The sequence below is a fragment of the Carassius auratus genome, chromosome 4, assembly GCF_003368295.1.
Source record: "Carassius auratus strain Wakin chromosome 4, ASM336829v1, whole genome shotgun sequence".
NCBI lineage: Eukaryota > Metazoa > Chordata > Actinopteri > Cypriniformes > Cyprinidae > Carassius > Carassius auratus.
In genome coordinates this window covers 865,555-880,478 of record NC_039246.1, presented here as the reverse complement: position 1 = coordinate 880,478, position 14,924 = coordinate 865,555, and the positions used below count along the sequence as shown (strand labels likewise).

General features: G+C 39.7%; 1 protein-coding gene across 1 annotated transcript in view; it reads left to right on the top strand.

The window, feature by feature from the left end:
* LOC113065758 (NACHT, LRR and PYD domains-containing protein 3-like) overlaps positions 1–14,924 on the top strand; it is a 151,625-nt gene that overhangs the window by 49,046 nt on the left and 87,655 nt on the right. The window contains exons 9-11 of the mRNA XM_026237265.1: positions 4,898–5,011; positions 5,315–5,428; positions 5,501–7,291. Of these exons, the coding sequence (XP_026093050.1) occupies positions 4,898–5,011; positions 5,315–5,428; positions 5,501–7,291 (2,019 nt within the window). The remainder of the gene's footprint in view (positions 1–4,897; positions 5,012–5,314; positions 5,429–5,500; positions 7,292–14,924) is intronic.

Here is a 14,924-nt window from a genome sequence, read left to right as displayed (position 1 = left end):
ACATCAACGTTCTGTTTGATGAAAAGTGTAACTTTATGAGAGTATGTCAAACAGAAAACTGTCTGCTTGCGGTTCCCCTGATTTGGCGGGGCTCACTTCTGGCCTTCTCAAGATGGTGGAGCCCACTCATGATCCGTCAGAGGCTGTTGAGCCTTTACTGGTTTTCGCAGGGTGGCAGCTACATACACACCACTGTGGTGGTGCTGGTTCTGCCCTGCCCTGGGTCCCCATTCCACCGGCTCTGCCTCAGTCCCCAGGTCCCCCTCTAGCACACAGACCACATTTACTTTCTTGTTTGGGTTAAGGAAATAGAATAATATGAATTCCATTGCCCATGCTCTCAGGATACCTGGAATCACTGTTACCCCAGGCACATAGTTTTTCCATTTCTGAAGCATAAGCCCCATAAAAATGCTGCAAGCTGCGGATCTTCCCATGTTTCTTTATTGCTAATAGGTTAAGGTTCCTCAGTTCCTCAGCACCTCAGCTTAAAAGTGAACTAACACACTATTTTGAGATTCTTAAAGATATGTGACCCGTCACGGAAATCAGCACAACTTTCGTGCAAAATGAGAAAGAATCTTTTTTTTTTTTAAAATAAGTGATTTTTTTTGGGAGATCACGAAGAAGCCTCTCCGTGTTTGCAGTATTATTGCAGATAGCAGTATTGATATATTTAAAAGCGTACTTTTTGAGGTTGAAATCGGCTTGTTTTTCTGAGAACAGTTTTTCAGTTGTTTTTCTAGCTCGCAGTTGGGGCGTGTCATTGGCTGTGTGTATTTTCCATACTGGATAAGCCGGCTTTTGTTTCTATTGTTATTGCCCCCACCCTCCAAGGGAAGCGTGGTTACTTATCACGCAGCGCTCTTGCCGGCAAGCCGGATGCTTATGAACAAGCGCTCACTGATTCTGAAGACGATCTGAGCAACGATGAAAGCGGCATAAAAAGACTGAATAATATCCCTAATCTACAACTGAGCGAAGATGAAGACTAGAAGGAATGTATCGGACTGGCGTCAGACATCAGAGGTTAATTCGAAAGGAGAAAAGATAACTCTCTGCATGGGAGACAGTCCTGTAGCCAGAAGCTTTCTCCAGACATTAGGTAAAACATACGGCTGGATTATTTAGCTGTGGAATAAGAGTGGCAGGACATGCAAATTATTGGACATTTAGAGGCAAACAGACGCACAGTGCAAACTTCGAAGATGGTTACATCCATAAAGAAGACCCCGACAAAGAGAAATTGTGCCCGAACGACTTATTTCATTGGAGGCAAACAAAAAATGCAACTTCTCTGTTACTTACGGGATGACCCTTACGAAAATTAACCATGGTTTTACTACAAATAAAACCAAAAAACCATGGTTACTATAGTTAATCCATGGTAACCACAAATTAACCATGGTTTTGCTAAATTAACCATAGTATAACCATGGTATTTGTAGTAAATTTGTGGTTATACAAACGGTGGTCAACACGCCAAAAAACCATGGGTTACTACAGTTTTACTATAATAAAACCATGGTTATTTTTCGTAAGGGGAGTTTCAATAAACATCAAAGTTTGTCGTTTTGTGTTCATTCACCAAGTTTTATGGAGAAAACCAGCAAATAACAAATAAAATTTGCATCAATATGTACTTTTTTTTAACATAAACATTAAAATAATATGACACATCGTGACACATAATGTTACATAATGTAACTAAGACTTGTTATAGCACTTCTATATCATTGCTCTTTTACTGTTTTTGATTGCTTCCAATTTCTTCATTTGTAAGTCGCTTTGGATAAAAGCCTCTGCTAAATGACTAAATGTAAATGTAATGTAAATGTAAATTGGGAAATAGTGTGTCTTTCTCCTCCGGCCACATAAAAGCAGCAGTTTAAATCTAGGCTGCAGCAAAGTCAGATTGTACAGAAGACTCATCTGGTTCCTGTGTTCTTGTCCCAAAGGCCATCTAGGTGACAAGGTCTTCGAAGGGGATCAATCTTTGAAGCACATCTCCACTGACATTCAGGGCTGTAGAGGTCATCTCTAGGTGCTGATCCACCTTATGATCTGGATACTGTCTGAATCTGGGTAACTGCAGTGACCATCTGATCCGGATACTGTCTGGATCTTGTGGCTACAGTGACCTCGGATTAAGAATGAAACAGACTAATATAAGCATAGATGCAATTCTTTTAACAACGTAACAAGTACATCAGCGTTAATGGTGGTGTATGACATCAAAGCACTATGAGACTTACAGAGAGCAGATGACCTATCAATTGACCTATCGATAAACCCCATCCCCCCTTAGTTACTGTTGCAAAATTATTTTAAAATAAATATTGTGGGTGTTCATTTAGAAGTGAGGGTTTACAGATCACAATGCAAGAGAGAGAAGATTCATGTTACGTTCATCACGATCGCAGATAACAACATCGCAGATCAGCACTGCTCATTTATTGCAGGATACGATTAAATTATTTAAATTTAACCAGTTAAATATTTTATGTATACAGTTTATGTCTTTTTGACCTACACTGTACAAGATGCAAGAACAGTTAGCTATTTAGTTTCCTTGGACTCACTAAATATAACTTTAGCTAGTTTTAGTTTGAGTACTTTGCCAAAGCACAAGATGACATCAACGTTCTGTTTGATGAAAAGTGTAACTTTATGAGAGTATGTCAAACAGAAAACTGTCTGCTTGCGGTTCCCCTGATTTGGCGGGGCTCACTTCTGGCCTTCTCAAGATGGTGGAGCCCACTCATGATCCGTCAGAGGCTGTTGAGCCTTTACTGGTTTTCGCAGGGTGGCAGCTACATACACACCACTGTGGTGGTGCTGGTTCTGCCCTGCCCTGGGTCCCCATTCCACCGGCTCTGCCTCAGTCCCCAGGTCCCCCTCTAGCACACAGACCACATTTACTTTCTTGTTTGGGTTAAGGAAATAGAATAATATGAATTCCATTGCCCATGCTCTCAGGATACCTGGAATCACTGTTACCCCAGGCACATAGTTTTTCCATTTCTGAAGCATAAGCCCCATAAAAATGCTGCAAGCTGCGGATCTTCCCATGTTTCTTTATTGCTAATAGGTTAAGGTTCCTCAGTTCCTCAGCACCTCAGCTTAAAAGTGAACTAACACACTATTTTGAGATTCTTAAAGATATGTGACCCGTCACGGAAATCAGCACAACTTTCGTGCAAAATGAGAAAGAATCTTTTTTTTTTTCAAAATAAGTGATTTTTTTTGGGAGATCACGAAGAAGCCTCTCCGTGTTTGCAGTATTATTGCAGATAGCAGTATTGATATATTTAAAAGCGTACTTTTTGAGGTTGAAATCGGCTTGTTTTTCTGAGAACAGTTTTTCAGTTGTTTTTCTAGCTCGCAGTTGGGGCGTGTCATTGGCTGTGTGTATTTTCCATACTGGATAAGCCGGCTTTTGTTTCTATTGTTATTGCCCCCACCCTCCAAGGGAAGCGTGGTTACTTATCACGCAGCGCTCTTGCCGGCAAGCCGGATGCTTATGAACAAGCGCTCACTGATTCTGAAGACGATCTGAGCAACGATGAAAGCGGCATAAAAAGACTGAATAATATCCCTAATCTACAACTGAGCGAAGATGAAGACTAGAAGGAATGTATCGGACTGGCGTCAGACATCAGAGGTTAATTCGAAAGGAGAAAAGATAACTCTCTGCATGGGAGACAGTCCTGTAGCCAGAAGCTTTCTCCAGACATTAGGTAAAACATACGGCTGGATTATTTAGCTGTGGAATAAGAGTGGCAGGACATGCAAATTATTGGACATTTAGAGGCAAACAGACGCACAGTGCAAACTTCGAAGATGGTTACATCCATAAAGAAGACCCCGACAAAGAGAAATTGTGCCCGAACGACTTATTTCATTGGAGGCAAACAAAAAATGCAACTTCTCTGTTACTTACGGGATGACCCTTACGAAAATTAACCATGGTTTTACTACAAATAAAACCAAAAAACCATGGTTACTATAGTTAATCCATGGTAACCACAAATTAACCATGGTTTTGCTAAATTAACCATAGTATAACCATGGTATTTGTAGTAAATTTGTGGTTATACAAACGGTGGTCAACACGCCAAAAAACCATGGGTTACTACAGTTTTACTATAATAAAACCATGGTTATTTTTCGTAAGGGGAGTTTCAATAAACATCAAAGTTTGTCGTTTTGTGTTCATTCACCAAGTTTTATGGAGAAAACCAGCAAATAACAAATAAAATTTGCATCAATATGTACTTTTTTTTAACATAAACATTAAAATAATATGACACATCGTGACACATAATGTTACACATCGTTGGAAAGCTTGGAGACTACACTTTCAGAATTGGTGAAATGCCCCAGAACCGACTTGTGTCCCTACCTTCTGTGATTGGTCACATATGAGGAATGAAAAACAAAAAGCATGAAGTGTCCCAACTGATGGCCGTCTATAAACTTCTCCACCACCGGCAGATCTCGTCAGCTGGTGGCAACCTAGTGTAGTTCATCTTGAACAGGCCTTTTGTCTCTAATCTAGCTTTGTTCATGTAACCATTGTTTGGTGAGTTGTCCATGTCTGTGGCCTTATTTTGCCTTTTTGTATTGTTTGCTCACTTTTGGATTACATAAAGCTGCACTTGAATTCTTTCAATGTTTACCTTCAGTGGATAATCATTACATGATGAAAAGAATATGAAGTGCTATTTAAAGTTTATTTGATTATGATAAATGTCAAAAATAAAGCCTTTGTGGCTCCCTGTGATCACAACCAGAGGGAACCATCAACAGAGTACGAACTCTTGAGTACTAAAATAAATCTACAGTTGATTTGTTACATTAATTTAAAGGATGAACTTTAATCTCTCTGTTTTAGTCCAGTTCATCAGAAGAGATCAGAAGCAGAGTCCAGCTGTGTGTCTGTGAAGAGTGACAGGTCTATGGATCGACCAATTAGGTTTAACAGTGGAGATCCAAGGACTGTTCTCAGGTATAGTGTTTGTACAAAAAAATGATTCTAACATTAAATTTTATATGAACACATATTTTATTGAATATCAGTTCATTTTTTTAATAAACACAGTTTATGAAAGATTATAAGGAGCTAAGGTGAATTTGCTAGGGATAAATGTGTAGTTGAATTTAGCAGTGACGATTCAGATATTATCAAAATTGTATTTTTGTATAAACACTGTGTATGAAATGATTATAAGTGCTATTTTAATCATGATAAATGTATAGTTGATGTTACATACAGTAATTGAAAGAATGAACTTTAATCTCTCTTTTTTAGTCCAGTTCATCAGAAAAGATCAGAAGCAGAGTCCAGCTGTGTGTCTAAGAAGACTCACACATCTATGGTTAGGCAAGGACATTTGAAGACTAGAAATACACGCCCTGGTCTCAGGTATTAAGATATGATCTGAACATATGATACAGAACACTTAAGACATTGTGCTTATAAACTTTTATTTTACAGCAATGATGTCCTTAGATCAAATCTGCTGAAGAAGTTTGAGCGTCTGTATGAAGGAATAGCGATGCAAGGAAACTCAAAACTCCTGAATGAGATCTACACAGAGCTCTACATTACAGAGAGTGAGACTGGAGAGATCAGTAATGAGCATGAGGTGAGACAGATTGAGAGACAATTCAGGAGAGAAGTGACAGAGGACACAGCCATCAAATGCAGTGATATTTTTAGACCTTTACCTGGACAAGACAAAGCCATCAGAACTGTGCTGACAAAGGGAGTCGCTGGCATTGGAAAAACAGTCTCTGTGCAGAAGTTGATCCTGGACTTTGCTGTAGGGAAAGAGAATCAGGACATCCAGCTCATATTTCCACTTCCTTTCAGAGAGATCAACTTAATGAAGAACAAAAAATTCAGTTTTTCAGATCTTCTTCATTACTTTTTCCCTGAAACTAAAGAAATGGAAATATTCAGTGATGAATATAAAGTGTTGTTCATCTTTGATGGTCTGGATGAGTGTCGTCTGTCTCTGGACTTTGAGAGCAAAGTGAAACTCTGTAATATATCTAAATCAGCCTCAGTAGACGTGCTGCTGACGAACCTCATTGTGGGGAATCTGCTTCCCTCTGCTCTCATCTGGATCACCTCCAGACCAGCAGCAGCTGATCTCATCCCCCCTGAGTGCGTCCATCGAGTGACAGAGGTACGAGGCTTCAAAAATCCACAGAAGGAGGAATACTTCAGGAAGAGAATCAGTGATCAGAGTCTGGCCGAGAGGATCATCTCACACCTGAAGTCATCGAGGAGCCTCTACATCATGTGCCACATCCCAGTGTACTGCTGGATCTCTGCCGCTGTTCTGGAGAAGATGTTGAGTGAAGCAGAGAGTGGAGAGATTCCCAAAACGCTCACTCAAATGTACACACACTTCCTGATCCTTCAGACCAACATCAAACATGAGAAGGACTATGAGAATATCATGAGCAATGAAGACATGATCCTCAAACTAGGGAAACTGGCATTTGAGCAGCTTGTGAAAGGAAACCTGATCTTCTACGAGGAAGACCTGAGAGAGTGTGGCATTGATGTGACAGAAGCATCAGTGTACTCAGGATTGTGCACTCAGATCTTCAGAGAGGAGTTTGGCTTGTATCAGGGGAAAGTCTTTAGCTTTGTTCATCTGAGCATTCAAGAACATCTAGCAGCTCTGTATGCACACCTCTCCTCTACAAACAACAACAGAAATGTGTTTGACCAACACAAAAAAAGTCTGTGTTCTACAGTTTTGTACTGTTTCCAAAATGATCCATCAATACATTTTTCATTATCTGAGCTGCATCAGAGGGCTTTTGACGAAGCTTTACAGAGTAAGAATGGACATCTGGATCTTTTCCTGCGTTTTCTTCTGGGTCTCTCAGTGGAGTCCAATCAGACTCTCTTAAGAAAACTACTGACACAGACAGCAATCTGCTCCTACAACAAAGAGGAAACAGTTCAGTACATCAAACAGAAAATCAGAGAGAATAACTCTTCAGAGAAATCCATCAATCTGTTTCACTGTCTGAATGAACTGGGTGATGATTCACTGATGTATGAAATCCAAGATTATCTGAAATCTGGAGAAATAAGACAAACCAAACTCTCCTCTTCACAGTGGTCAGCTGTGGTTTATGTGTTGCTGACAACAGAGCAGACGATGGATGTGTTTGATCTAAAACCGTTTATTGCATCACAACATTCAGTTGAAGAAGTTCTTAAGAATTTGTTACCTGTGGTTAAACAATCCAGAACAGTTCGGTAAGTAACACTGAAAACAATCACTCCACTTTCAAAACATGACCACATTTATGATTTTAGCATGTGTTTTCTTACCAAAGCATCAAAATGGTTAAAATAATCAGGAGAGATGTGTGAGTTATACTTATTTAACCATCTGAGAAGCCTTTTGTATGTCTGTGTGAGAGCTGATGATTGCAGAGCTCAATGTGGAAGATGAAGATTAAGGATTGCATGTGAGGAGGCTGAAAACTGACAGATAATACATTTGGACTGCATGTTCTCTTATGATGTTTGAATTAATGTTTTATGGTCTGAATTAATTGTATTGAAATTTTCACATTTCATTCTTTAACTACAGCTGGTGTCAGTTCATCATTCGTGTTCTACAGGTTGGGTTATTGTGGTGTCACAGATGAAGGTTGTGCTGCTATATGTATGGAATAACTGATGATAAGTCATTGAATTATTAGAAATTATACAACAGTTACAGTAGACTCTTGGGTAATCTTTAGGAGAAGTCTTTATTGAGAATGCTCTGCATGGTGTTGTAGTTATCAAAAGTCTAACTAGTCATTAATACATTGTAGTTTATATTCATATCTAGGAGGAGGGATACATGGAGGTGGAGACCATTTTAAACAAAGCATGCAAATGGAATCAGGAAAATGCCAGACACTGGTATTTCCCCAGCCCTGATCTCATCAGCTTAACAGTGTCATTTAAATACAGAGGTGTCTGATATTATCACCCATACCTTCACATTATCATAGAAACAAAGGCACAGCTGTGCCTTGAGTTTAGCAGGCACCTTTATCTTGGGACCTTGCCCTATAGTCAGGCAGTGCATGAAGACAAAAAGTTAATGTCTCAGAAACCTGGTCTGCTTGACTTGATCATCTCAGAATGTCATACTCTTAACCTCAAAATTTAAAAATACAAAGTACATACTATTACACTGGAAACTAGATTTAACATAACAACGTTAACTGCAAGTCAGTCATGTGTTAAAGTCGTTCACAAATCTACTTCCAGAATTTGCATCGCAAGCTATATAAAGAGCAGCGTGAACAACTTGCACTCAAACTGTCGCTTTGGAACCAAGCACATCACCAAGCATATCACTAGCTGCTTTTTTTTTTTTTTTGTGTGTGTTTACAAGCGAGTCAGCTGGTGTTGGTGTGATGGCGCGATTCAGCAGTTCGTCAGGGTTTCCTGCATTCAGCTCCCATGTTCCCCTGAGCGCTTCAGCACCACTAAAAGAGCTTTTTCCATTTCTAAAGTGATTCAGCAGTACGTCTGGGTTTCCTGCATTCAGCGCCCATGTTCCCCTGAGCGCTTCAACACCACTAAAAGAGCTTTGTCCATTTCTAAAAGAGTAAATGGGTTGAGTTTCCGTCTTTTTAAAGATGTAATTTCGCCCGTGTGTTTCTGGGTGCGGTCGATATATTGCTCCTTGCGACGGCCACGATCGCTGTGTCATGTGTCTGGGCTTTCAGCACGCTGAGACTGCGTTTGTGGATGACTCATGTTCTCATTGCAGGGACATGACCATCTCAGCATTAAGATTGAGTCTCGATTACCTTAAAAGGTATAGAGTCCCCTCTGCCACACCCCGTTCTAACTCCTCTTCTCGTAAGAGGGCTACTTTGGGTGGTGGCCAGGGTGATCTCAGGGTTACCGATTGGGCTTCCTTGATTAGAGCCTGCTTGGTTCCTGGGGGCTGCTCATGCTGATCGGCAGCACCCCCGCTGGTTCCTGTTCCTGAATTGACCAGTTCATGGAGCACCTTTAACTCCCTGAAACCGTTCTGGTGCTTCCTCCACCTTCACTGCCCTCGACCGCAGAGCGGCCAAAAGATATGTTGAGATTCCCCCAGTGGAGCATTCTGTTTTGATGCAATTGTGTCCTCAGAGCACCCCCGCATGACGTGGTGGTCCCAAGCTTTCCTCCAAGGCCTGTAAGTTCTCATCCACGCTTGTGGCCAAGGCTTACAGAGCTTCAGGTCAGGGCGCTTCTGCCCTGCACGCCATGGCCACCCTACAGGTCTACCAGGCTAAGGTGCTCAAAGAGCTGCACAGGGGCAGTGCTGACCCAGGGGTTTTGCAGGAGGCGCGCACTGGGTCAGGTGATATCCACTTTTGTGGTCCAGGAGCGCCACCTATGGCTAAACCTGAAGACATGATGGGTCTGATCAGACTCAGCTCCTCAACTCCACAGTCTCCCAGGCTGGCCTAATCGTCGACGTGGTGGAGAATTTTGCCCAGAAGTTCTCTGCCGCCCAGAAGCAGTCTGAAGCCATCAAACACATCCTGCCCCAGTGGCTGCTGCTGCCTCCACACTGCCGCTGGGGGAGCCACCTCAGCCTGTTCATCCCCTGCGGTCTCCTCCACTCTCGCTCGGCTGCAGCAGCAGCCTTCATCCCAGCCACAATGAGGTGTTTGCTGCAGAAGGGCGGCGCAGCCCGTCTATGCCCCTAAACCTGCCAAACGGTGCTTATGAGATGGGCAACCCGGAGTTGGGGATGGTAGCAGGACCACTCCTTCCCCTGGAGGAGGGACGGGGGGGAATCCTTTGTTCACTCAAGAGCTGCTCCCTCTACCTCTGGGTCCCAAGAGACCACGAACGATGTGCTTCCTCCCCACTCTCCAGTTTCCATGCAGAGCCGGCTTGAGAACGCATTACCTTCTCATGCCCTCTTTGCCACTTTGCCACCAATCAGACGAGTGCTCGCATTCCGCCCCCCCTAAAAGGGAGCTATGCCTTCCATGCCGGGGATGTCTGTTCTGCCCCACTGAGGGTACACCTGTAGTTTCCTTGACCCTGCTGGATCGGTTTTGGGGAGCCTGGCTAGAGCTCCCCAGGCCACCCTGCTGGCTTATCTGAATGATCAGGCTCGGCTACGCGATTCAGTTCACCCGGTGTCCCCCCAGGTTTTGGGGTGTTCACGCGATGATGGTGGGCAAGGATGCTCCTGTCATGCGCGCAGAGGTCGCGTGTGCAGTCACTGCTGAATTGCCTCAGACAATTCAAGGGCAAGAGGCTCCTGGGGCATATGGCATTCCGCAGCGTAGTCTTCAATGTAAAAATGAAATAAACAATTCCTACATTTATTCAGACACCCTTCAACATTTCTCACATTATTACAGTTTAGCTATATATATAAAAAAATATATCTGGTGTCTGAATAATTTTTGGTTTGACTGTTAAAACTACAAAGTAATGCAGTCAAGAGGAGTGAGTGATTTTCATTTTCATTTTTCTTAGATAAATTTTTTTTTAGCATAATTTCCAAGGTGGATATTTTGACATATTTTGCATGTATTTATCGGCACAAGAGCAAAAATAATCAAATTCAATGTTCATGTGTTTTGAGCACATGAACACCAGAACACCGTGGTACTGAATTGGGCTCTTTCACATCGTTTTATTCGTTCAAACTGCGATTTGTATTTGTTCGTTCAGGAGCAAGGAGGGACTTCGAGGAGAACTTCGCAGAAGAGAGCTCGGTTCAGTGTCACTGTCCATGATACGCGGCTCTCTCTCTCTCTCGTCCGCACCAAACACAGCGTGAGTCACCAGCTACTCTGTTCAGTTTTTCCGCGTCTTGTGTTTGGATGCTTTAATGTTTAAATCGACAAGCGGTAAGGCTTAAAAACATGTGAAAAAGATAAGCTTTCGTGACGATGCACAGCAGTGGCCCGTCAACTGTCCTGAGCATCATTTTAGGTTGGCCTCAGCCAGTCAGTTATATAAAATATCAAGGTGAAAGTCATCATAGCTTGCTTAGTATAGACCCAGCTCCCAACACAACTTTGAGAATAGATTAACGGCGATATTTTTTTTTAAGAGTCTCGCGTTAACACAGCACGTTAACGCCGATAACGGCCCACCACTAATATATATATGTATTTGTATATATATATATATATATATATATATATATATATATATATATATATATATATATATATATATATATATATATATATATATGTTAGGGCTGCAACTAACGATTATTTTGATAATCGATTAATCTGACAATTATTTTTTACGATGAAAAGGTTTATGTACTTATATTTTAGTTTTGCCCATTTTTTCTCTAAGTAAATTATTATAAGGGTCTTTATCATTCAGCATAGATTTAAAGAGATTTTAACCATTTTGCATTGTCATATCCTCATCAAAAATATACTTGGAGTTATGTTTCATTATGTGTTAGTAATCCTTTGTCGAACTCTTCTGCAATCAAAACAATGACCCATACGTACTCTAGCAAATTTCATAAGGAGATTTCAAATAATGTTTTCACCATGGCAGTCCTTAGGGCTCCTAAAGTAGTTTAACATCCCGAACAAAGCTTATTAAGGAATCTTTCAGAACATATTTTCACGAAGATTAAGGATAAAACAGAATAAAATTGCAGTACATTGCATTTTATTATTTACTGGGAAACAGCTTTATAGCTTATGCTGTGAAATTGTAAACAATCCTTCGAATAAAGTGCCAATGGCATGAAACCTGAATGGAACTCACATTTTAAAGTAAAGTATTATTAGGGGTTCAAGCACGCAGTGCTGAAACCCTATTGTATTTGTTAGGATTTTTATTATTATTAGGGGTTCAAGCACGCAGTGCTGAAACCCTATTGTAATTGTTAGGATTTTTATTATTATTATTATTATTATTATTATTATTCTTCCGCCCTAGAACTGAACGTGCAGCCCAAACCGTAAGGTTTAGAGAGCTGAAATTTGGACAGATCGTAGAGCTCATTTTGGGGAGAACTTATCAAAGTCTCAGCCCAATCGGCCAAACGGGGGCGCTACAGCGCAAAAAACAAAAATTTTGGACATTTTTGGCCGTAAATCGTAAACCATTAGCCAAAGACTCAAAAACATGGCATTGTTGCAATCCTTGGGTTAGCCCGAACAAAAGTGCACGGCGCCTTTTTGGGGTCTACGACGCACCGCTTTCTCGCAAAATTGAGCTATACCCGAAACCTACTTTTGTGAACTAGTCCTAGGATTTTCAACCAATCAGAACCAAACCACTTCAGAAATATTCCCTGGACACTCAATATCAATAATTATCAAAAAAAAGTTGAAATTTCAATTCTTACGCAAAACAGTACACCAAGAAGCGTCTATTCTAACATTAGCAAAATGCTATTTTAACTATAACTCTTGTACGGAATGAGATATCTTCACCAAACTTGGTACACATATGTTTGAGCTCAATCTTTGGTCAAATAAAAAAAATTGTGCATTTCTGCCTCTTGGAGGCGCTATAAGATAGAAAAAACACATAAATGGCTATAACTAGGCAATTGTTGGCTCGATCAACTTGAAAAGTGGTATGCAGTGTCTTGGTCTGAAGGGGCACAAGTATCTATGAGGACATTTGAATACCTCGAAAAACATGGCCGCCATTGGCCAAATAATTTTAAGCACCTATTTGAAAGGGTTAACGGAAGTTTATCGGAACGAAACTCGCTGGGTACGTTTGACTCATGAACCTTAAGGTCTGTAAGAATTTTGAAAGAAATCGGCCACTAGTTGGCGCTAACGAGTTTAATTGTTCTGTAATCACATGGTGTTTCACGTATCAACACAATATGCATATCATTTGATAGATCTCCTCATATTGCACAACTTTGCCTCATAAACCATTGCTGTCAATCAAACCGTTCATTAATTATTCACAAATATGGTAAAAACCTACTTTTGGAAACTAGTCCTAGGTTTTTTGCCCGATCGGAACCAAACTACTGGAGTAATATTCTGTGGACTCTCTAGATCAATAATTATCAAAAAAATTTAGAATTTTGTCCTTTGGTTAGCTGTAAAGCGGTAATTTAGAAAAAGGTGTGTGGCCAAACATACCCCAAAGCCTATAAAACCTAAACGAAAACTCAAAACTTTATGAAAATTCGTGAAATCATGTAACAGGTGACTCTTAACAAGCATGCAAAGTTTCATGGAGATCAGACCATAGGTGGTGCTATAACAGTAGAAAAGGTATCAAAACACAAGATTTATATGGTAAATGGTCTCAAATTGTTTGAAAATGCTCATATATTCACTCAAAAACACTAAATCTTCATATCATATGATAAATCTCCTCATTCTGAACAACTTTGCCTCTGGGACCAATGTTGTCAATAAAGCTGTTAATTAAATATTCAAGATTATTTAAAAAAGTTACTTTGGCATACTTGTGATAGGGTTTAAGATGAAAATCAATAAAACCACTGAAGTACAATTCTCTAGACTCTGAAGGTCAATAATTATCAAAAACATGTTGAACAATTGCATTTGGACAACTATTAACCAGTAATTTTATAATATGTTCTTTACATAGTGTACACAAAGACCTATTAATACAAACAGAAAGCTCACAAATTATCAAAACTGTGTAAAATAATGCATGATTTCATTCTAAACAAGCATGCAGAATTTAAGAGAGATTGAAAAAAATGTTTAAAAACACAGTGTTGTTTGAGTAAATGCAATTTATAACCACTAGATGGCAGTGGAAGACCACTAATGTGCTCATTCAGTTAAGTTAAACAGCACTGTTTTCATGAATTCTTGCCAAAACATTAATAAATTAACTTTTATAACATGTTAAATCTTGTTGAATAAATTTTTTCCATTTTGTTCATACAGACACATTATTTTTTACAATTTTGCCACATTGTGATTACAGTGAAACCTGAATGACAGCTAAACTCTTAAAAACTAGTTTAATCATTTAATTTCAGTGTGTGTGTGTCTGTCTTTTGGATGTGTTTAGATGTCATCCATACATCCTGGTTGGCCGAGACCACCCCAGAGGCACAAAGACCTATTAATACAAACAGAAATCCCACAAATTATCAAAACTGTGTAAAGTAATGCATAATTTTATTGTAAACAAGCATGCAAAATGTAAGATAGATAGGGTAAAAAAAAAACAACAACAACACTTTAACAGTTATGTTTAAAAACACAGTGTTGTTTGAGTAAATGCAATTTATAACCTCTAGATGGCAGCGGAAGACCACTAATGGGCTCATTCAGCTAGTACTGTTTTTATGAATTCATGGCAAAACATTAATAAATTAACTGTTATAACATTTTAAATCTCATTGATTTGATGTTTTCCATTTTATTCATACAGACATATCAGTTTTATCAAGTTCATGAAACTTGGTGAAAACATGTAAAAGGTGACTCTTAACAAGCATGCAAAGTTTCATGGAGATTGGACTATAGGTGGCGCTATAACAGAGGAAAAAGGCCTCAAAAGCACAGTTTTTCTACAGTAAAATTTCAGTCACACAAACACTGTGTGATCTTTTCATTCTGAAAAAAAAATATTCTGGGATCTATGCTGTTAATTAAACTGTTAATTAAATATTTGAGATTATAAAAAAAAAAATCTACTTGTACTAGTGAGCTGGACATGGTTTATAAAATCAGAATCAATAATATCAGGGTGGTGCTATTTTCTAGACTGCAAAATTATGTATAATTTTATTCTAGACAAGCATGCAACATTTACGAGAAATTGGGCAACAAATTAAAACACTATAATAGTTATAAACGTTAAATGCAGTGTTGTATGAGAAATTGCAAAATATAACCACTAGATGGCAGCGGAAGAACAG